Below are 24,441 nucleotides of genomic sequence, written 5' to 3'. Positions count from 1 at the left end.
GTTCTCCAAAAATGATTCTGTTCCTGCAAAAACATCCCAGATGCTGAGACAGCTCACGGGACATAAAGGAACAAAGTTACAGTTTAAGACAAACATCAAATAAAACATGCTCACGGGCAGACGCTGTATTTATGCATGCAGATGCACACACAAATGCACACACAAATGCACGCACATGCATGCATTTTACTTTATTTTATGTTTAAATTCCTTTTTTATTTATTAATTTATGATTTGATTCTGAAAAAAAATCCCAAAAGTTCCATATAAATAAAGTTTTCCTAATTTTTGTGTCTCTCAGCTTTGATGTTTGATTTCTCTCATAATCTAGAAGCTAACATGAGGATTATTCCTGTTAGCAGTTGGACCGTCACAACTAATCAACCACTAATCGACTGTTGAAATACTCTACGACTAATTTAATAGTTGATTAGTCGTTATTTTATATTATATGGAGTCAGAGTGTAGTAAGGTTGAAAGTTATGACATTCTGTTAGCCTTTTGGCATTTGTTAAGGTTTTTTTAATCCTAATTCGGAGTTTAGTTAATATTTCAGCTATATGTTAGCTGTTTTGGCTAATTTATGCTTTTTTCATTTTTTAGGCTAATTTGGCATTTAACTAATAATTTAGCGGCTATCAGCTTCAACGTTTCAATTTCAGCATCTTCAGCTACCATCACTACCATCTTCAGTGGCCAAATTCAGCTTACAGCATCCACATTAGCATTTTTGCAGATAGTTCTATTTATCTAGTTTTTAGTTAGTTAAAAGCTAACGATAATTAAGATGTGTGTTTTACATCCACTTTGTTCATGACCCGATTAGTCGACTAATCAGTAAAAATAATCAGTCGACTATTAAAATAATCGTTTGTGGCAGCTCTAGTGAGCAGCTCAGCTGACTGTCAGTGCCCCCCCCCCCCACACCCCACCCTGAAGAAACTGTAGTAATTAAATAAAACTTTTTCTGAGGAAACAGAAAATAAATTAAACAATAATTCTGCTCTGCTGCTGATTCACAGGAGCAAATATTTATGATTTCAGAAAATATTGTTCCCTATTTTTTTACTTCACATAATTTGTTTTTCTTTGTACATTCTTAGTTTTCAACATTTTCTGATCACTGGACATTAAATGAAGCAGACACTAGGGGGCAGCATTTGGTAGAGAAACTGAGCTCAGAAAAACGAGACTCCTCATCTGGTTTACATTCTTTCATGATGAAATCTGATGGATTAGTTCAGGAAATCTCTCATGTGGGATGTTCTTCACGTCACTCTGAGATGAAGCAGGAAAACATCGATCTTCATCCACAGTTTCATCTCATTATGAAGGTGATTAAACACTTGTAGCAGTCTGTGAAACATTCAGGTCTTTCTCTGTTTCAGAGAACATCAGGAACAGAAGTGGGTCGTCTGTGAAGCTCCTCATGATCTTTTTGAAGGACTCTGCTCAGGTAAGTCATTCATTCACTGTCTGGTAGTTTTATTTCTTATGTTGCAGCTTATATTCTGAATTTTCTCATGAAACTCGTCAGTGTTGGAAGTTCTCATTCATTCGTCTGATGAAATCTTAACTTTTTAAGATTCATCTAGATCAAGGGTCTGCAGCTTCTGCTCTGAACGAGATATTTGAGTTGATTTCTCACAGACTACAACCCAGTAGGAGCCACACAGTCATCCTTAGAAAAGAAAATGAATAAATATGACACGGATTTGTATTTATTCTATCATTTTGCATGAATTAAACACAAACATTCAAAGAAAATAGCCCTTTTTTTAGCTTTTGACAGAAGTTCCTTTCAAAATAAAAGACATATGATCATCTGAAAGCAGCAGAAGCAGTAGTAGTAAGTGTATTGTCAGCAGTGATTAAATAAAATAGTCGATTTCACTGTTGTTGTTGTTGCATCTCTGTCAGAAATGTAAATCTAACAAACCAAAATGAAATCCGAGCTGAATAAGTGACGTTTGACTTATTTTTCGAACAAACTTAAAATTTCTTGATTTTTTTCAAAAATAGAAAATTTGCTTAATAATATGGTGCTCCTTAATACTTGTTGTGCTCATTGACTTCCATCGTCTTTTTTATAGTACAGGAAAGGACGCACAAAAGTGTCAAAATGTTGTAGTTTGGCTTCTGATACACACTGTTGGAGTTAGTTTACTTTTACTGTCTCGCTTTTTACTTTATAGTTACTGTTTAACATTTAGTAACTTTTTTTTTTTATTTGATTAAAGATCCTCAATAGACGGATAAAAGAGCCGCATCCCAGCCAGAAAGGCCAGGTGGGCCCATATGGTTTAAAAGCTGAGCTCGCCACAACGGAGCTCGCCACAGCGGAGCTCGCCGGATTGGAGCTCGCCGGATTGGAGCTCGCCACAGCGGAGCTCGCCGGATTGGAGCTCGCCGGATTGGAGCTAGCTACAGCGGAGCTCGCCACAGCGGAGCTCGCCGGATTGGAGCTCGCCGGATTGGAGCTAGCTACAGCGGAGCTCGCCACAACGGAGCTCGCTACAACGGAGCTCGCTACACCAAAGTCCGCTATCTTGATACAGTGGAGCTCACTAAATAGATACAGTGGGACTAGCTCATTACACCGACGGTTGTTAGCTTAATACAGCGGAACTTGCTATATCATTACAGCAGAGAGCGCTACAGCAGAGCGCACTAGCTCGATAAAGTAGAGCCTGCTAGCTCATTACAGCGGAGCGCGTTAGCCCGCTACACCAAAGCTCACTATATGGATACAGCAGAGTTCACTAGCTCGCTACAGTGGAGATCGCATGCTACACTGTCCACCGGGCGGCTGGCTAGCATAGCAAGCTAACCACTGATTGCCAACTTAAGTCAAGGTGGCAAACACAGGTGGCTCCACCAGAGAGACTCTGGACAAACCGAATCGGGGTCATATTTTCTGCCCACTTTGAAACCACATGGCCCACCTTGCTGGGATGTGACTGCTGTTCTAGAAGAAAAGTCTTTTCCAGCTGCTTTTCTGCTTCAAGAATCACTTTAAAAACAGAAATTTAATGATTTTGTTTAGGGATGTCCCGATCCGATCACGTGATCGGAAATCGGGGCCGATCACGTGATTTGGGACTCGATCGGAATCGGACTCCTTTGTCCGATCAGGATCGGATATTTCATGTATTCTCATTATGATCAGAGCTTTATATTTCATCTTATCTTTATGGATAAATACTCCACTAGAAGTCTGCATGTCATGAAAAGATCACAAAATGTCATCACCAGAAAACGGCAGCAGCTCAAGAAGAAGTCTCAATAACTCCTTTAAAAACGCTTTAAACTGACAGCAAGTGTCTCAATTGGTTTGTCATAACTCAAACAACAACCTCTAAAGGTATTCCAACAGAAACAGTATTTTTGTTTCTTTTTAATGTGAAGCTCTTCATGCTGCAGACAGATGGCTAAACAGCAGCTGCTAACTGCTACATGCTAGCGCCGTGATTTAGCTCCTTAGGACCCGAGCTGTCCTTTGATATGCCTGTTTGAGTTATCTGACAGAGAAATAACAGCTAAGAGAATTAACTATGTCTTAAGAACTTAAAAAATATGCACATAATCTTAAAAATGACTAAATAAATAAAACGAATAAATTATAACTAATAATGATATCAGCTATTCATGAACACTCATCAAATGTTATGCTAAAATAAAGTCATAATTTATTTTTAAGAATTTTAAATGAGGACAGGAATCACATTTGGTCAAAAATGTTCAATAGCTCTAAAGATGTTAAAGCTAAAGTCACTAAACTTTATCACATGACTAATTATCACTTATATAACAAGAAAATTGTATTTTTTTCCTAGTTTATATTTGCTGTATTTTTACTTGTTTATTAAAGCTACTTCACAGAAGTGTTTTATTTAAGTTTTTAATGATAAAAGAAGGTTATTGAAATATAAATAAGGGACAACACTAATCTGTTTCTTCAATTTGTTCATGTTTTAAATGTCTTATAAAAGTATCGGATCAGGACTCGGTATCGGCAGATACACAAAATCAAATGACTCGGAATCGGATCGGGCCCAAAAAAACCTGACCGGGACATCCCTAATTTTGTTTTTAGCTGAGAACATTTTTTAAAGCTAATGATTTCTTTTAGTTTATGTTTTATTTGAGACTTTATTTTTGAGGATTTCCTTCATGTTTCTTCAGTGTTTATGTATTTTTAATGACCTTGTGTAGATAAAAATAGCCCCGAGTCTCCTGTACAGTAAGAAGTGAGAGTATCACCGTAACCACGGACTCGGTGTTAAAAATAACCCGCCTGCTGCCTTAAAGTGTTGTTCCAAGGAGGACGGGCCGTCTTAAGAAACCTAAAAAGGTCTCACCGAGCTTTGGGATTGGCCACAGAATCACCTCAAATTTACCTTCATGAATGCACTTTTTAAAGAATAAATCAAAATGTATTTTTACACTAAAGTTTAGAAGGAAGAATTGGTTTAAATGACACAATCACAGAGGAAGTTTGAAGCAATAAAAAAGTATTGCTGTCAAAAAAGTTTCAGCACTTTAGCAGGAAAGTATCCTTTATTCTCCTATCACGGTTTTTCATTTTTGTTTTTTTTGTTTTTCACCTTTTTTCTCATTTTTAGCCCAAATTTGTAAATCATTTAGGAATTAAATATGGATTCCTGAAAGAATTCTTTATGTTTTCAGCCACAGATGTTTCCTCTTCTTCTCCAAAGTGCAGAATGAGAAGAATATTGGGGCTAAATGCTATATATAGTCTTAAGTGCATCCATACATGGGGTGGAAGGGGACCGGCATTCCTCCGGTGAGAGGGGAATATTTTTGTTACCATCAGCAAGTGCTTCCCAAGCGGCACCAGGCTGCTCTCTGCCACCGCTTTGCACTCTTTCATCTCTTCAGGTGAGTCTCTTAAAGCTGTTTTTTTGCCGGGTTCGGATGCAGAAAAGGCTTCAGAAATCGGAGGAGTGAGTGGGAGGGAGTCTGACCTGCTGCAGGTGAAATCTGCTGCTGAAAAAGTGTCTCTGGAATGAGGGAATTCGGGATCTCTGGACCTGCTATCAGAGAAGGACGTTTTTAGTCAAATCTAGACATTTAATTAACGTCAATGTTTGTTATAAATGGTTTTTCAGATTTCCTGAAAGCTGCTTTCCATAAAGTGTTTTATTTTATTGTGGATTCAGCAAACTTCTCCTATTCTTAGCTGAGCTTTGGAGGATTGTAAGAAGAAGTTCTAAAAATGTCAGTTTGAAGGTTTCAGGACAAATAAATCCTGAACCAGAACCGACTGTCTGAGGGTCAGAACCGGTTTGAGCGCCCGCCAGCGCTCTGCCTCCGTGCACCGCAGCAGCGGCGAGCGTTGAGATTGACTGACGTGTCTGGTCTCCCTCTGCTGCCCTTCAGCCAGCTCTCCTTGAAGCGTTCCCGTCATGGCTTCCAAAGTCATACCGTGGTATAAGAAGAAGCACGTGAGCCAAGTCAAAACTGATTATGCTTATCAGCACACTAGACATGCTGTCCAGCAGCAGGTGGAAAGGTGAGCGGCTGCCCGCTGGAGCACAGCTCCTACTGCTTTGGCTGCTGCTGGCTGAGCGGGGGAGGGGGGCATGCGCCTGCTTCCCTGCTGGCTGCGCAGTCGACTCCTCACATGCGAGGCTGACTGTTCAGTCTCTGATGTGATGGAGATGAAGCTCCCTCTTCATCGTCACTGATCCGGAGCTCGGATCTGTTGGATCTGCTGACGCTTTGCTGCTTCTGCAGGTGATGCAGCAAATGTTGCTTTAAAAACTCGGCTTATTGTGCTACAAATAACAGGAAATGTGACTCGTGTTTGTGTGATTGTGGCTGAAACGAGAGCAGAAGTCGTCCAAACCGTAAAGCTGAGGTCATTCGGTCATCAGCTCATCACCATTTCTTCATAAAGTTAATTACACACACGGCAATAACGGATTCTGATGCATAACAATTCACCGAAAAGGTTTGTTTTGTGTAAACTAAGATGTTTTTTAAATCCTTTGATGACATCTAGAAATAACATTTAGTAATATCAGTTTTTAATGAGATATAAATGGTATCAGTTATTTGTTGGGTGATTTGGTCAATTTTTGCTAACAATTATGCTAAAGTTTAAGATGAAAGAAATATGAACATGAATGTTCTGTAAAAAGTTCCTTAATTCCCTTCTGTCTCAAACATTATTAACATGGTAGAACTGTAATAAAAGAATTGTTGACCAATAGTAGGGAAACCTTACATGAAAAATAAATTTGTAAATTTAAGGTCATAAATTTATCAAAAGCAAAATTTTTATGACATAAAAGTCCTACAATTATTACAAAAAAGTCAACATTTCACACCAATTAACTTGTAAATTTATTACTTTTGAATTTTCTCTTACCAGGAAGAAGTGAAGAAGTTTTTTTTTTTTTTTTTTAAAAGAAGGATGTAATTTTGTAAAAATTAGTTAGTTAATTTGCAATAAATAAATAAAGTAAATGTATTCAATCAAATCAAACCTTCCTGAATTACAGGACAAAAACAAGAAAGAAGTTTCATCCGATGTGTTTTTAAGGCTAGTGTGGATCATGCTGATGAGATCTCAGAAATGTGTGGATCAGATATGATCTAGTATAGATGGGGTGTGTATGGGCAAGAGTCTGGCGATACAATGCATATCCTGATATGCAGGATTTTATCTCCATAGCAACCATTGAATTTTTTGGTCGCCTAGGGATGACGAACAGGTCGATGTAAGTTTTAGGAGAATCTGCAACAGTAAATTTTTTTTCGGTCAGATTTTCTTAGCAACATGGTATTTTGTAAACCACGCCCACATTCCTAATATAGTCATATCATATGTTATATTGTTACATTCAGCTTGAGCCAGGGATTCATGGGTTATATTTTCACAATATTTTGTCCAGGACTGTACCACAACAGCTTTAACCTTTTTATTTTTATTTTATTTAATCTTTATTTTACCAAGAAATCCCATTGAGGTTTGATATCTTTTTCAATGGCTTAAGAGTATGACTAAGAAAAAAAACTCTACTTCAATGTTAATACGTCTTTCATTGTAATAAATGATAAAATTCCTTTTATTCAATGATCAGAACATGAAGAACTGCAACTGTACACTGATACTGGCAGCAGCGTGGTAGAGATCGGTTCGGTACCCATCCCAAGTAAAAACCAAGTGGTACGCGTATCATAGCAACCAAATCCATGAGGCTGACTGAGCATTTAACACAAGCTGGTTCTTGCGAGATCTTGTTTTGGTTTCAGTGTAGAGCTGCTCAAAGAGGCTGTTGGGGGTTTAGGTGGAAAACAAGAACGCTCATAAATAGAGCTGCCACAAACGATTATTTGTGTCGACTAAATTAATCACTGATTATTTTTTCTGATTTGTCGACTTATCGGGTCATTCACAAAGTGGATATAAAGCATAAACCTAACCATCATTAGCTTTAAACTAGCTAAAAACTAGATATATTCACACTAGTGTTGGCCACTGAAGATGCTGGTGACAATAGCTACAAACACTGATAGCCAGGTAAAATATTAGTTAAATGTCAAATTAGCCTAAAAAAAACTGAAAAAAATCCAAGAGTAGCCACAATAGCTAGCATGTAGCTGAAATATTAGCTAAAAATATATAAAAACCTTAATAAACGTCAAAATAGCTCAAAAAGCAAACAGAATCCCATGATAACTTTATACTTTACTACACTCTGACTCCATATAATATAAAGTAATGACTAATGACTATTAGATTAGTCGTCAACCATTTTATTGGTCGATTAGTCGTTGATTAGTTGACTAATCGTGGCAGCCCTACTTATAAATAACCTAATATTGTCTTGTCAGCATTTAAAATCTGTACCAGTATCGTCAGATGAAATATCGCGATATATCGCCGTATCGATTTTCTTCTACACCCCCATTTTATAGGGTTAAAACCGGATTATTATTGTTGGATTTTGATTTATTTATTAACCAAAAGAGACACTTCCAGTTGTGCTGGACTACCATCTGCGGTTAAAACCCATCTGGTGTGGCCTCCATGGCACACCTGTTTCCCAGGTGTTCTCGTCCTTCCTGCTGCTTCAGAGGAAACGGCTCCGCCTGAAGCTGCCGGAGGTCAAACGTGGTTTTGTTCTCTGTGAAGCCGAACATATCGGCTCATGTAAGAACTGTGGAGCGCATTATCACCAGCTCAGCGGCCTCGTGGCAGAGTGTCCGCTCTGAGACTGGGAGGTGTCAAATCCAAAGACTAATAATGGGACCCAAAGCCTCCCTGCTTAACACTCAACATTAAGGGGTTGGATTGGGGGGGTTAGATCACAGTGGTTCCTGAGTGCTCCTCCAGGGGAAGATGAGAACTTTCCAACAGTGAGAATTTGGCTCCACCTCCATTCTGTTGATTTCTGAATGAATATTTTTATTTTGTTTGTTGCTGTTTTTGTTAGACTGTGAATGTGAAGTCTGACAGCTTCTCAGTCGCTGCTTCTGCAAAGCTGAAACCTTGGAAAGCGTGGCGGCAGCATCGCTCACGGTCTCTCCTCCGAACAGGAAATCCAGCTCCACAGTGGTGAAGACGGAGCAGGCCACAGAGGCGATGGCGGAACCAGCCTACACCGTACCGGCGTTCCGGCAGAGGTGAGTTCCCGCTGCTGCTCCGAGAAGCCCCTCTGACTGCTAACGCTCTCCGTTAACGTTTCATCATCAGGACGGCGGAGGGATCTGAGGAGTACCAAAGAGTGGCTGCGAATTTTGGGAAGGGGCTGTCCGTCATCCAGGAGGAGCTGCACAGGATGAGGATGGCCACCAAAGCCCAAGTGGACAGCATCGCCATCCAGAGGGAAGTAAGTCCTGAAGGGAGCGCCGCCTCTGTGGACGGATTTTAGTCAAACTGATGTTTGACTTGTCTTAGAATGTTAAAATCATTTCCCTGTCCTCTGATCTGTCATCAGTTTAAACTGTTTTAACGATTGATTACTTTTATTTATCTGAGGTCAGAGCTGCACGTGACAAACTCATGAAAAAACACATTTTTCAAGATGGCGGCTTTTCCTTTGATTTTATCTCCATAGCAACCATTGTATTTTTTGTTTGCTTAGAGATGACAAACAGATCTATGTAAGTTTCACAATAATCGGCAAAAACACATTTTTGGATTTCCTTAGCAACTGAGGTTTTTTGTTAGCCACGTCCACATTCCTAATATAGTCATATCGTATGATATATTGTTGCGTTCAGCTTGAGCCAGGGATTACATTTCCGCAGTAATCTGGTAAAAAATATGTAAGTAAAAAAGTAATGCCACTTTTGCTAGCTCATCAAGCTAATGGTGTTCAACATCTACTAACTTTAAAACCAACATTTCTCTCAAGTAGCTTTTAATGATGTTCCACGAGGGGGGAGGTGATGGATTCAAATCCCAACGAGGAGTTAAGGAGCTAAAAGCTAGAATTTTTTTTTGGTCACTGAAACTTTAGACTTAACCTGCAGGTTTGAGGATGAAGTTTCATCACAATCACTCAAACAAAAGTTTTTTCCCCATATTTTGCAAAAATGTGAATATCGCCAAATTTCACTCTTTGCTATAAAAGGCTGCCAAGTTGTATATTCTGTGGCCATCCCATAATAATTTATTCATTTATAGGTTGATGTCTTTTGTATTAATGTATTGATGTATTTGTGCTGATCCTGTTGTTTACCTCACAGTGAAGTGTTGTACTGAACTTTAGATTTACAATAAAGTGTTTTAAATCCCATAAAATGTTAAAACGTTCGACCCCGTCATGCGTGTTTTGGTTTCTCTTGTATGTTTTTGCTTTGAGCCTCATAAGTGGTTTCAGCCCCATTCATTCATTTGATGGGTTCTCCCGCTGTGATGTCATCGTTTCTTTCTTTTCCGGTCTCTGCAGGTGAAGGACAGGATGATGAAGAAGGCAGAGGAGCTGGAGGACTTCCCCAAAATGCCAGACTTCCTGGTGGCCCTGCGGTCCCACACCGTGTGGGAGAAAACCCCCGTCAAGCTCTTCTGCACGGTGGAGGGAAACCCCAGGCCCATCGTCAAATGGTACGGAGGTTCCATCCCAGCAGGATGGGAGGAGCGGCTGCTGGAATCCTGTCCATCGATGTTTGACGGGCGGTTCTGTCGGCAGGTATAAAGGGGGAGTGCCGGTCGACCCGCTGAACGCCCCAGGAAAGTACAAGATCGAGAGCAAGTATGGAGTCCACAGTCTGATCATTAGCAGGTTTGTAGCATCCAGTTCCTTCGTGGTTCCAGTTGATATTTTCCTTGATGTGTGATAAGAACGAAGGGAGATGCTTGTATAGCTCTCCTAAATTATTCAGCGTTTCTTTGGTTACAGAAGCTTTACTATCATCGACTGTATAAGAGAACTGGACTGAGCAAGTGTGATTTGATCCACAGAAAAAAATGAAAGTTATTTTTTCACTATACAACCATGTTGGAGCCAGACGTCGTCACTAAGCAGTGATTGGAGACGGTTGGTTTCTATGGCAACCACTCTCTCCAATCAGGAGTGAGCTTGATGGAAGGCCACACCCCTTCCATTTGAAAGCAGGCTACACGAAATCTGTCGAAAAAGGTTTTAAACGCTGGACATGGGACCAGTAGGCTCCACCTCCTGTTATTGAGGCATCTGATTGGTCAGTTTATAACTTATATAAATTTATCCTGAGGATTTGAAGAAGATTTTAAAAAGTATCAGATAAAGAATGGTCACTCTGACCAATAGAATCACTAACCATTAGTGAATTTTGGCTTCTTGGAGCCACTTCCTGTTTGGAACACCAGAAGGGCGGAGTCGCTCTGTCCGGTTCTCATATACAGTCAGTGTTTCAGTCACAAATGTGGCATAAACAGTTTATCATTTATAAGTAAGATCAACCAAGATAACATGGAAACTATTTACCGTATTTTCCGGAGTACTTTAGCCAGGGGTGCGACTTATGCTTTGGAACGACTTATTTGTGTTTTTTTCTTTTTTTTTGACATAAATGGTGAATGGTCTACACTTGTATAGTGCTTTCTACCCTCTCTTTCTTTCTTTCTTTTTTAGCTATGCTGGGCTTGGCGAATTTGTTCTGAAACTTCAGACTTTTCTCTTAAAAGTGCGACTTATAAATGGTTTTCTTCTTTTTGATTGAACATTTTCTGCTCTTGCGACTGATACTCCAGAAAACACGGTACTTTATGTTCTAAAAAGGCAGTACTAAAACTGAAAGTCCGAATTTCCCTGATTTTGAAAGTTAACTCCAGTTCAAATCTTTGGGTGTGAAGTTCTGCCTTCAATGTGTTTGATGGTTTTTTATTAAAGCTGTTGATTATCTTTAATACAAACGCAGCAGAAATGATGGTTTTACGTCAGCCTGGATACAAACACCACTGTGTTTTGTGGAATCGGATAAATGCAATCAAAACAACGAAGTATAGACCATAGATTTATCAAACCCTGTCAGGATTATTAGTCATGAACTGATTAGGAAAAAAGATAAAGAAATGCACACTTTACTTTAAATTTTCTGACATATTTGCATTCAAGAAAATATTTTCCTTACATCTTATTCTGTTTTCCTATTTCATGTTTTGCTGCAGAAATATTGCCAAACATGTTTTTCTTCTTTTTGGATCTCATTTAAAAATATTCTTTAAAGCAGATATTTATGTAATATTTGAAAGATTTAGCATTTTTTGGAATGTTTTGTACATTAATTTGACACTAATCGTTTTTGAGGATTTTCTTGATATTTTTTAATAATTTGACTGTATTTTTATTATTATGTTTTAGAGGAAAGTCTCCTTAGATAGTTGTGTTGGTGAAGTCTGAATCTTCAAGGAGTCACTGCGACAGCTCAGTCCTCTTTGTTCGCTCCACTCAGCTGTCTCAGCGGGGGGGGGGGCTCCGTCATCTTCAGGACTCCTCAGCTGTTCCTGTGGAAGCGCTGACCTTTGCGTCATTCGAGACTTGAATTCCTCCCACAGCCTGCGCCGTCTCTTTCTCCGCCCACCTGCCCCCTCGCCTCCCAGACACGAGTCTTTATTTTTCCCTCACGTAGCGTCCTACATGAAGAAAAAACGTGAGATCTGCTTGTTCCTCACCCCCAATCAGAACTCTTTAGACGGTTTATCCAGGAACGAGCGAATCCTCTCCTCCGGCTGAAGGAGAGATCCTCCTAAAATAACTGCTGGTTTCATTTCTTCCCCGTAGCTCCGCCCTGCAGCCTGACTCCAAGGTCGACGCTCAGGATTCAGTCTCTAGTCTGAACATTGTCTGAGAGATCGTACTAGGAGTGCCACAATTAGTCGACTAATCGACTATTTTTATACTATATGGAGTCAGAGTGTAGTAAAGCTGAAAGTTATGACATTCTGCTAACTTTTTAGACTATTTTGGCATTTATTAAGGTTTTTTAGGCTATTTGAGAGTTTCTGTAATATTTCAGCTACATGCTAGCTGTTTTGGCTAACTTCTGCATTTTGTATTTTTTAGGCTAATTTGGCATTTAACTAATCATTTTGCAGGTTCAGCTTCAGCGTTTTTAGTTATCAATTTCAGAATCTTCAGCTGCCAAATTCAGCTTACAGCATTCACACTAGTTTAATCACAGATAATACTAGAGTGAATATATCTAGTTTTTGTTTGTTTAAAGGTAATGATGGTTAAGATCTGTTTTACATCCACTTTGCTAATGACCTGATGAGACGACTAATCGGAAATAATAATCTGTGATTCATCGAATACTAAAATATTCGTCTGTGGCAGCACTAGATCGCACAGCTGCTGGTTTTCAGCTCCATGCACCTCCTGCAGGAGTCCAGCCTTCTCCTGCAGGAGGTGCATCGCCGTCTGGAAACGATATTTGGATCCTGAACATAAAATGACATGAATGTGGTTCAAACGTTCCTCAAAGTCCTGCATCGTTGCTTCACCTGGCAGGTGTGTTGTGAGTGATACCGCCGAGTACAGCGCCGTGGCGACCAACCAGCACGGCACCGCCACCAGCAAGGCCACAGTTACTGTGAAACGTAAGTGTGACTTTCTCTCAGCAACACCTCCGGCCCACGCCGTCCAGCCCACGCCGCCCATCCCACGCCGTCCAGCCCACGCCGCCCGTCCTGTCCTCACAGAACCTCTGCTTCCTTCACAGGACCAGCCGGATCCGGGGAGGCCTGCCAGCTTGGCCTGGGTGAGCAGGAGCAGCAGGAGGAGCGCCTCCTTTAGGGAGTGATGAGAGGAAAACAGCTGAGGAGATAAAAACATCTTTGCTCTCTCTGAACCATCCAAACGTGTTTTATCCTTACGGCAGTGGTCCAAACCTTAGACAATATTTTCACGGACCGGTCCACAGTTGCATCTTTAATCTTCCTGTTTCTGAAACTCTGTGTTCAAAATTAAATGATACTACAAGAAATGTATTTTAAAGAAAGTCTAAAAATATCAGAGGATGTTTTTGTTTACAGATCATGAAGATCCAGTTGATCTGTAAAAGTTGCTTCTGATTTGGAAACTTCCCACAAAGGAAACATTAGATTATTTTTTGTCATTTTAACTCTCAATCCAGGCTCTGATTATCTCTCAGGGCAACAGGACTGATCATATTCTGTCTTTACATAAATCTTCATTCATTGGGTTTTTTCAACACAAAGGAGCATTTTCTGAGCTTAAGTTTCTGAAGCTAAGTCAGCCTTGCTGTAGGAAAATTCTCAAATGTCCCTTTTACAAGTTTCCACTCTTTATTTGAATGAATCTTCATTCTCCGTGAAATGTTTGAACTTTGTGATGAAGATTTTCCCGTTAACGTCAAAGTGGAGGCTAAAAACCTGGACGCTAGCTTCTGCTTCATCCGACTTTAAAGGGTAACCAAACAGGACAGCTTAAGGCTGACACCAAAAGGGGGCGGGGCTAGTCAATCCCGACTGAGCGCTGGGGGTGTGGCTTGAATCTATGATTGACAGTTAGGTTAGTTTATGTAGCTGTAACGCTAGAAGGTGCAGTTCTTGCTCTATTTACAGCTTAGTGTTTAGAGATAATAAAAATAATAATAATACATTTTATTTATCAGGCGCTTTTCATGGACCTCAAAGTCACCGAACAGAGATAAAAGCACAAATATAAAAATATAAAAACACCGGTGTTAAGTTAGGCTATAAAGAGAGATGAATTGCAGTCATGAAGACTTGGCCAGTCTGAAAAGATGGTTTTGAGGCTGGAAATGAAGAGAGGGAGTGAGTCCATAGTCCTGAGGTCAGGGGGGAGGGAGTTCCAGAGTTGGGGGGCAGAGCGACTGAATGCTCTGCTCCCCATGGCTCACCATGGGTGGGATGTGGTGGAGTCTGTGTGATTATGCAGACAGCAGAGTTTTGGACCAGCTGAAGTTTCTGGAGAGTTTTTTGTGGGAATCCAAACAGAAGAGAGTTACAATAGTCCAGGGAGATGTGAACGAGGCTGTGGACCAGTACGACGGTGGAATGAGGGCTGAGGGAAGGACGAAGACGGCGTTGCTGTTAAGTTTGAGGAAATTAGAGGTGAAGCAGGATGTTATAGAGAGAAGGCAGCTGGTAGAGGAGGGAGGTCGGAGGGTAGAGTCTGGTTTGCTGGAGATGTATAGCTGAGTGTCATCTGTGTAGCAGTGAAAATGTATTTAATGTTGATGGGAGATATGTCCAGAAGAAGGTAGATGATAAACAGTAGAGGTCCGAGGACAGAGCCCTGAGGCACGCCTGTGGTGACAGCAACTGTAGGAGAGGTGAATGACTTTAATTTAATAGTCTGCGTACGGTCAGAAGATAGGACTGGAACCAGTTGAGAGGAGTGTTTGAGACGGCGATGGTTGAGAGTCTGTCCAGGAGGATGAGGTGAGAAATGGTGTCGAAGGCCGAACTCAGGTCCAACAGGAGAAGAACGGAGAGTGGGCCAGAATCAGCATCCAGGAGGTCGTTGGTGATTTTGAGAAGAGCTGTTTCAGTTCTGTGGAGTGAGTGGAAGCCTGACTGGAATCGTTCATAGAACTTATTGCTGGAGAGGTGTGAATGGAGTTGGGAAATGAACGGAAGATTTGAGAAAGTCATTGAGGTCAGTGGGATCGGAGCCAGGTTTTTTCAGAGTGGGGGTAATAGATGCTGCTTTAAGGGCAGGGGGGGGGGGTGTTCCAGTCTGGAGGGAAGCCTGGATGATGCTGGTGATAAGAGGGGACAGTGAATGGAGAGTAGCCTTGATAAGGGGAGTGGGAAACGGGTCCTGTTGACATGTTGTGGTTTAGATTTTTGGATGAGTTTGGAGATTCGGCTGATTGAGGGTAGATCAAAATGAAATGAAGATAGCGAGGGAAGGTTAGGACCAGCAGTAGGTATGAGCTGGTGGTGAATGAGCTCGATCTTGGAGGTGAGGAGATGATACAAATGTAAACATACCACAACATCAATCATTTTCAAAGTTTAATTGTTTTTGTAAGACTGGTATTTTCTAAATATCAAAGGTGAATCCACCGTCTCTCCATCTCTATTATCTCTTCTGCTACATGAGAACGACTGAACGATTCTGTATGTGGAGGAAAACTCCCAGTTTCTGGATCTAGTCTCCCTAGATCACTGGAGCTGACTTCTTCTGACATCCCGGGACACTCCGTGTTTTTATTCTTTTTCCTGGTTTCTCACTAGTGCCTCACCTGACGGAGATCCACCCCAGCAAGCTGGAGGTCACCCTGCTCGACCGGTTCCCGGTGAGCTTTGGCGTGGAGGGCGGCTCCATCAAGCTGGTCTGCACCATGGTGGTGGTCCCCGACCTCCCCAACATCCCCCCCCTGGCCCAGTGGTACAGAGATGGTGAGAGCGGTCGTCACGTCGCTGAGCTTCTCTTCTTCTTCTTCTTCTTCTTCCCGCCTCGCTGACCATCGCTCCTCTCTCTGCTAGATAAACTGCTGAAGCCCAGCCCGCTGGCGGAGATGAGCGTGGGAGGGGGCGCGGCCAGCCTGACGCTGCCCCACCTGGCCAAAGACGACGAGGGTCTCTACACGCTCCGCATCTTCACCAAGGACGGCACCGCCGAGCACAGCGCCTACCTGTTCGTCTCTGGTGGGACTTTATCCTCTTTTGTGTTAGAGAGGAACCTGGAAAAGTTTTGAATTGTCTCCAAAGCTTCCCAGAATATTCCAGACTCATGACCGGCTCAAGTTCTGTTTATTGTTTCTGAAAGTCTCATCAGACGGAAGGAATGGCGGGCGCTCTTTCCTCCTCCGCTGACGTTCTCGCATCTCCATTCCCAGATGCCGCTCCCGCTGCCGCCGGCGCTCCCGGCGCTCCGATGAGCGTCAAGGCCTATGACATCAACTCCGATTACGTCTTGGTTGCTTGGAAACCCCCCAACACGGTCGACGAGGCGCCAATCACCGGATACTTTGTGGATCGGTCAGTCAGAACCCTTCAGGTTCCCTGAAATAGATCACAGGTGGAGTTCTGGCATCAGGAGAGCCGACGGAGCGTTCTGAGGGTTCTGTTCTGATCCCTGTTTGTTTATCAACCAGACGACGTTTTATTTACCAAAAAACGGTTTATTTATTACTATTGTGACATGAAATCATCACTTAAATCGAAAAATTGAGAAAAAATGACAAAAAAAACGTCGTAAAATCCCAAATTAAAATGAAAAGTTGCATCACTTGAGGCTCCAGAGTCGCTTTCAGCAGAAAAATATAATTATAGTCATTTTTATGAGTAGGGTTTGCTAACTTAACATTGATTTAATTTATTTTAGTTAAGATTATAAGTTAATGGCTGAAGTGAACAAACTGGAATAGTTTTTCCATCCCTGCAGACGTCATTAAGCCTCGTTTGCATTTCCTCCAGAATACACAGATTAAAAGGAATAAAAAAAATTCCCATTCATTTTCAGTGGGGCAAAAAAATTGTATAAATTGCATAAAATCTTAAAAAATGATTATGTACGAATATCAAAAGTATAAGCATGAATGTCCCTAAGTAGTTAAATGTTTTGATACCAAGATTGCTTAATGCTAAAGTTGATAAACGATTTAAAGTTGCAGAAATTGTAGAATGTGCAGAAAATAGTTGAAAAATTTCTTGAAAAATGCAAAAATTGATAAAAATGTAAAAATGTGAAAAAGGTATGAACTTAGAAATTTACTTAAAACCTCATTAGATGTCAAATTAGCTAAAGAAAAAGTTGCTAAGATAATATCTTGACTCAGAATTAGAGCAAAAAACCTCATTAGCCAAAAGAAGCTAACACGATGCTAACATACTAGCTTAGCATAAAATTAACCTAAAAAACTGTTGCTGTTATTTAAAAAAAACAACTATTTATTTTAATTTTAAGTATAAAATAACAACAATTTCAAGCAACAATATAAGCGAGACAGAATAGAAGGAAGACTATTTAAATTGAAGCTAACATTGGTGTGGATTATAATGGAGATCCTGTTCTCCATGTGAAGGACAGAGATGGTTTCTACTGTTACACCTCAACTTCTTTCTCAGGTCTCCATTAACACTTTTTAAAGAAGCCCTGCAGCCAATCAGAATTCAGTATAACTTCATTTAACTCTGCAGAGTCATAACTTCATCAAAAAGGTTTATTAGATGTGAAAAACAGTTTGAACTCATAAACATTCCTGCTGGAGCGACTTTAATCAGGAATGGAAAAACTGGATTTCTGGAAGATTCTGGAGATAACGACAGTGAAGTGGAGAAGTTTGTAAACAAACATCCTCACTAAAGTAGATTTAATCACAAACTCCTAACATTCACCTCAGATCCTGATTGAACTTGATTTAATATTTAATTTAAAAAAAATTTTTTTACAAAAGTTTTGGTTCTGAGCAAAGAAAACCGAATGTTTTAACTAAGACATTTTTATTGAAAAATATTTCTATATAAAAAAAAAATTGTAATGAGGGAAAACGAGAACTAGCTAAATAAAGAAAGAGATTCAAACTTAGATCTTGTATTCCTCTGTTTGATCTGAAAAGCTTTTTCATCATATATGATTCTGTTGGCACAGTTTGGGTTGACGGTTCGATTCCAGACTCTGAATGAAAGGAGACAGTTTTAAGGATCGGAGCATGAAAACGCTCTTCAACGTGCATTTAAATGAACCCAACTGTTGAATGGGGGAACTGTTTTGGAACTGTTTTAGTGTTTTTTCTTATTTTCTTTCAGCTTTGCTCCAAAAAAGTTCAATTTAAAAAGTTTTTGTCTAAGAAATACTGCAAAAAATTATAAATTAAAGAAAGTTCTCTAATTACTTTTAAACTTATAAGTTCTTTTAAAATAAAAATTCTATTTGAAAAAAAAACCCAGAATATTTTAAATGTAAAATATTAGAATTTTTTGTTAATTGATCAGATTTTTCACTTTTTACTGTGTATTGTGTCTCTAATTTTCTAAACAATCATTTAAAAAAATACTTTTTCTGTTTTGTTTTTATCTTGTTTTTGACCTACGTCATCTTATCACAGTCGTTTCTCGGGTCACTGACCCCCCTGGATGTTTTCGGACCTCCTGCAGTGTCCCCCTCTGCTCTCCAGGTGTGAGGTCGGTTCCGACTCGTGGGTCCAGTGTAACGACGCCCCGGTGAAGGTGTGCAAATACCCGGTGCACGGCCTCAGCGTGGGCCGCTCCTACCTCTTCCGGGTCAGAGCCGTGAACAAAGTCGGCATCAGCCGGCCGTCGCGCTCGTCGGAGAAAGTGACGGCCCTGGACGCCGCCGAGAGCGAGAGGCTGCAAGGTACCGACGAAGGTAAACGCCGCACGCCGCGGAACAGAGCTAACGGCTGCTCTTCATCACCAGTGATCAAAATCGAAGGGAAGTATGACATAGTGATCAGGGACGATGACCTGGAAGGTACAGTAGAAGAGTGAAACACCTCAAACCCTGCTAATGTGTGTCCGTCATCCCAGCGATCCACAGGGAGACTTTAACCTTTCATCTAAAAACTCCTACAACGGAAAACTTAACGACACTGACATGAAACCACGGTGGTGGGAGTGTGATGGTCGGGAGCTGATGCACCGCAGGACCTCTTTGGGAAACTTTGTTTTTAATCCAACAATAAAATTAAAAACTGTCAGAGAATGGGGGGGGGGCTGCAGACGCTTTGCTCAAGAGCACTTGGGTTATGCAGCCACAGTAAGGAGTCGAGTCTGGACTTGAATCTGAATGAGCAGCTTTAGTTATTGTAGCTAACGCGTGTAATTCATTTTTTTACATTTTAATAAAAGAAAGAAAAACAAACTTAGTTTGAAATTAACTTTAAAATCTCAGGTATTAAACTCCAGGATCCATGTTTTCCAGCTAACCTGCTTATACAAATCAAACTTTATTTATAAAGCACTTCAAGACAACAGTAACACAAAGTGCTTTACAGACTTAATTAAAAGTGAAATGTAAACACTGAATGACCCCAAGATAAAAGGGATACATGAATAAAACTCAGTAGAAACAGAAATCTGGCTCGATGCTGTTGTCAGGAAATGATATTTTGGGATCCAGTCGTGACCTCAGAGGTCATCACCCCCCGATTAAAGTAAACAGGGAGGTTCTACTGCAGTGACCCGGTTCTGGTGTGGAGAAAAACAGCAGAATTCAAGCAAAGTTTAAAAGAATAAAATACATAAAAATAAAAATTCATAATCTTAAAGAAAATGTGAAAATCACAGAAATAAATGTAAATAGTCACAAAAAAAACATTGATCGTGATTTAAACATTTTTAAAAAGTATAAAGAGATAACATTATTTATTAGATAATTACATTTACAAATATATTCCTAAATTAAACTAATTTAGTTCTGACTTTTGGAATTCAGATCGACTTATTATTAGCAGAACACACCAGAACCTGATCCAGGTCATCTGCTGCAGGTAGAACCGGTTTCTTTAGAACCAGGATTCCGACCCTCCAGGTCTGGAGTCTGACCCCCCCGGATACTTTCTTCACGCTCGTCTCCCATGTGGCTTCAGCTCCAGATCTACATCCTGTTCTTAGAGGAAGTCCAAAACCGAATTTACCATTTGAAAATAAACAAATAAATCCAGGTCCATTTTCAGCACATGGATTCTAAAGGTGAACCTTTACATTTACACTCTTAAATACAAATGGGACAGAGGTGAGGACTTTTATTTTGACACTTCCTGCCTTTTTTTCCCGGTTTTCTCTAACGGTTGCGGTGCCGTTTCTTCATGTAACCTTAACTCCTCACTTCTCCTTCAAACCGACGTGTTGAAACACAAACTCAACCCTCAAACTCCTAACAGCTGCTTGAAGCCCAGAGTTCTGGAGGTTCTGCTGAAGTCCCCGGTCCCGCTCCGACTCTGTGGCTTCCTAAAGTTCTGGTTGCCCTGCTGGAGCGATAAGGAGCGCGGGGGCGGGGCTTCTGCAACCTCTGTCTTCTCCCTAAACCTGACCCCTATTGAACCCGATCCAGGATACGTAACGGTTCCGGGCGAGCCCACCGACGTGCATGCATCCGAGGTTTTCAAATCGTACGTGGTGCTGAGCTGGAGGCCCCCCAGCCCCCGCGGACGGGCGCCGCTGTGGTACGTCGTCGAGAAGGTGCGTTTCTCCGCCTGTGACCCCGTGACCTTTCGGGTGTCTGACAGCTGTACCTGTTGGTTCCGTGGAGCCGGATTGGGTCCAGTTTGTCTCAGATGCTTGTGCCTTTGCCCCCCCGGCTCTCCGCAGAGCTTAGCCGGCACCGGAGCGTGGCAGCGCATCAACACCGCCGTCCAGCTGCGCTCCCCCCGTTACCCCATCTTTGATCTGCAGGACGGGCAGAAGTTCCAGTTCCGAGTGTTCTCAGTGAACATGTACGGCTCCAGCGAGGCCTCAGCGCCCTCGGAGCCCGTCCAGAAGGTTCCGGAAGATGGTAAGAGCCTCCTGCTCACAAACCCGCTTCTGACGAGGAGTTCTCGCTTTCTACGGAGGCTCGTGCTTTCAGCTTAAAAACATTCAATGTTTTCACAAAAAAAAAATTCATGTCTTGTGATTTATTTTTTTTATTTATTTATTTTTGCAATAAATAGTTTCTGATTATTGTAAATTAAATGTTTTAAAAATAATTTCTGTGATTAAAAATAAATAGTTTTTCAAGATAATTTAAAAAAATGATTTACTTTATATTTTATTTGTTTTTTAAAATATGATTTTACTTTTTTCTTATTTTTAGTCATTTTTACCCACATATTTTGATATATATTTTTAAGATAATTTGTTTAAACGTAAAAACTATGAGATGACCATCAAACAGAAACTAACCAAAAGCTATAATGTGTTCATATCCAGGAGGAACAGCTGTTTTTTGTTTGTGTTGGAGCAGAAAATACATTTGAACCATTTTCTCATCTCCTCGCTTACCAGTTTGATTTTCAACATGTTTTGTTTTTCATATGTTTTAATCTTTGTAATATTTTATTTACATTTTTTTTTTGTTTTTCCAGATTTTTGGGGGGATTTTGTTTGGGTAGACAAAAAAATTAGACAAAAAGTTTTTTAGAATTTTTTTTTCTTTAATTTTTTAGAACCACAAATTTAAAAGCACAACAAAAAAACACTGAAAAATCTGTTATTTAAAGTTTTTTAAGATAATTTTTTACATTTCTTCCCATTTATTATCTTTTTGTGATTTTTTAGAATCACAAATGGCAAAAAAAAATATCTTGAGAAACACCTTTTTTTTTTTTTTTTCAAGTTTTTTTGTTTTTTGAGTCTTGTCCTTATTTTTTGTTTTTGTTTTTTACGGAGCCCCTAAATTAGGCTTCTGAAACTCACTTTACCTCGGGACCCCTGAAGGCAGAGTCTGGTGAGGCTGGGCCGTACGGGGTTCCATTTGTGCCAAAAATATGCTTTTGTGTCCACTGTCCATTTTTTTGGTCCATTGTCTACGTCTACTGAACAAGTCTATTGAACATTTGTTCATGTCAATGTACTACTAAGCAATATCTTCTGGATGTCCTGTGAAACCACGGGAGCTAATGACGCTAGCAACTGTTGCTAAGGACTTTTCTCACGACCAGATCCAGTGACATTAGCAAACGCAAGTTTTAGGGATAAAGTTGAAACATCACAAAGGAAATACAAATCTGTCATCAAAGAAACGCGGTCAAGCAGAAGATATTGATTAGTAGCACATAGACATGAACAAACATGAAGAAACTTGTTCAATAGACAAAGACAATCAACGCAAAAACATGTTTTCGGCATAAATTGAACCCCATAAAATGTGTCCAAAAAGTCACTTTATAAGAAAAACAAAGCACAAATATTCAACTTTCACATTAAGGCAGGGTTTGCAAAATATCGACTTGGGGGCCACAAAAGGCCCACGAGCCGCCAGCTTGAGACCCCTGGAAAGGGACGTCAAAGTTTAATAAATAAAATGTTTATCATGCAACCAGTATCTTTTGTCCCCGGACTCAATCATTTTTTGTTTTTGATGTAGGGGAGACCGGGGTCAAATGTAACACGGGGCAAATGTAACAAAGGCTCTCATCTCTAACAGAAACAAGCCACAGGCTTAAGCTCCACCCCAAGCATGCTCATTTCATTCCCCCACATGCTGCTGGAGTGCTGGCAGATTTAGCACTTCATGTCCCTTTCTACAGTCAAAAAATCGTTTTTTGGGCTGGTAAGTAAAATTTTTGATAGCCTAATATTTTTTTTCTAGTCAAATATTAGACTAAGATATGGATGTAATTTTTATATTTTTAAAAAATGTACTTTCTCATCTTAGTTTGATGAATTTTACAGCAACAAATACTAAAGCTAACCTAGCAAAAAAATCCAGAAAACATGGCCACCCTCATCAGGGGCAAATGTAACAGAGCGTTACAATTGCCCCTGAGGTCTTATGAGCTGTTACAATTGCTCCAGCTAATTGTTCCAATATGTAAAAATTGTTAAAACATAGTCACAACTCTGAATTACCCTGTTAATATTTGATCTTAATATTCATTATGTGTTTCTAGCAACCCTTATTAGTACTTGTACAGTAACAAAAATTGCTCCACGTGGTCTTTCTGAATCACAGGATGGATCGTTCAAGGAAACGATCAACAAATCGAGGCGAGAATTTACACCTGTTAGAAGAAGCCTCACAGAAAGTCTTTGGGGGGGAAATCTGTCAGGAGTGTTGCAAGTAATTTCAACCTTTGCCATGTTACCCTTAATAGATACTGTAATGCTAAAAAAGAAAATCCCAAGAACCATTCCTAAGCATGGCTAGAACCCACACACCCGTGTCTTCTCAACAAAACAAGAAGCTCTATTTGCTAAATATCGTCTAAAATGGTTTGTCCATTGTTCATTTGATTGTATTCCAAATTGTTTTTGTGTTTTTTTTGTAATTAATTATTTGCACTTTATTTCAAAAAGTTTACAAGAAAGGTTAAAAGCATACTGTGAAGCACTTCATCACAGCATTAACTTTTATCATACAAATTTTATCGGGCAAATTTTATTTAAATGTTAAAATGTTGATTTTTTTTAAGTCTGATATGTTTTATGAAGAAAAACATAAAAAATTTGTGGTTGCAATCGTGTGTGTTACATTTGCCCCATTAGTGTGTTACAATTGCCCCGTGTTTCGGGGCAATTGTAACATCTGACTTTTTTTCTTTAATTGATAACAGCTTCAAAAAAAATAGTTTTACTGATTCCAAACCTTGTCACATGTCGAGCCAAGATATTCATCTTTCATTTCATGCTGTTTAAAGTAAGTTATTATTTATAGTTACGTTGCTATGACCAATTAGGAAAAAAGCGTTACAATTGTCCCCGGTCTCCCCTATTTTATTTTCTACTGTAATTTTTTTTTAGAACTTAAAATTTAAAAACTACATAAAATATGTATTTTATTGAATGCAATATGCTTCCTTTCCGTTCTTTTTTTTCTTTAAGACCTTTAATCTTTCAGGAATCTTCTCTTTTTTGCGTAGTTCTGAAAACACTTTCTGTCTTTGTGTTTTTGTAATGAAAATGTTCTTATTTCTGACGAATGTGTGAATCGATCTTCTGTGGCTGAAGTGAGTGACTGTGTGTTTCAGGCACCGAGCGGCCGATCGGTACGTACAGACTCGGGACGCCCCTCCCCCCCTCGCACAGACCTCACGAGTGAACGATCTCACGTCTCTGAAAGAAAACTTCTGTTTCTGTTCCACAAAACAAGATTCTGCACTAGAACCCCAAACGACAGCAGTTTGTTTGTGTTTGTGTTTGTTTCCCACCATGAAACTGAAGATCTTCTGCGTTCCACGTTCACGCCACAGAGCACAGCTTCACACAAAACACGCTTCAGATCATGTAAACTATTCAAATGTTCTGCTTTTTAACTATCGATTAACCACTGCAGCCGGATGGACCCCTCCTTCTCCCAGCATCTACAGGGATAGGCTCCA

The 24,441-nt window shown here is 40.1% G+C and overlaps 1 protein-coding gene across 1 annotated transcript in view; it reads left to right on the top strand.

Moving 5' to 3' along the window:
• Window positions 1-4,762: 4,762 nt before the first annotated feature.
• The window catches only part of myom2a (myomesin 2a), a 54,090-nt gene continuing 34,411 nt past the window's right edge, over window positions 4,763-24,441 (top strand). Inside the window, exons 1-11 of the mRNA XM_036214242.1 lie at window positions 4,763-4,902; window positions 8,572-8,658; window positions 8,729-8,864; window positions 9,930-10,084; window positions 10,170-10,262; window positions 12,972-13,060; window positions 13,183-13,221; window positions 15,692-15,856; window positions 15,944-16,105; window positions 16,297-16,438; window positions 18,577-18,788. Coding sequence (XP_036070135.1) covers window positions 4,778-4,902; window positions 8,572-8,658; window positions 8,729-8,864; window positions 9,930-10,084; window positions 10,170-10,262; window positions 12,972-13,060; window positions 13,183-13,221; window positions 15,692-15,856; window positions 15,944-16,105; window positions 16,297-16,438; window positions 18,577-18,788 — 1,405 coding nt within the window. The 5' untranslated portion in view covers window positions 4,763-4,777. The remainder of the gene's footprint in view (window positions 4,903-8,571; window positions 8,659-8,728; window positions 8,865-9,929; window positions 10,085-10,169; window positions 10,263-12,971; window positions 13,061-13,182; window positions 13,222-15,691; window positions 15,857-15,943; window positions 16,106-16,296; window positions 16,439-18,576; window positions 18,789-24,441) is intronic.

This window comes from Oryzias melastigma, linkage group LG1, assembly GCF_002922805.2.
Source record: "Oryzias melastigma strain HK-1 linkage group LG1, ASM292280v2, whole genome shotgun sequence".
NCBI lineage: Eukaryota > Metazoa > Chordata > Actinopteri > Beloniformes > Adrianichthyidae > Oryzias > Oryzias melastigma.
Note: the sequence above shows the minus strand (reverse complement) of the source record. Positions and strands in the feature narration are given on the sequence as shown.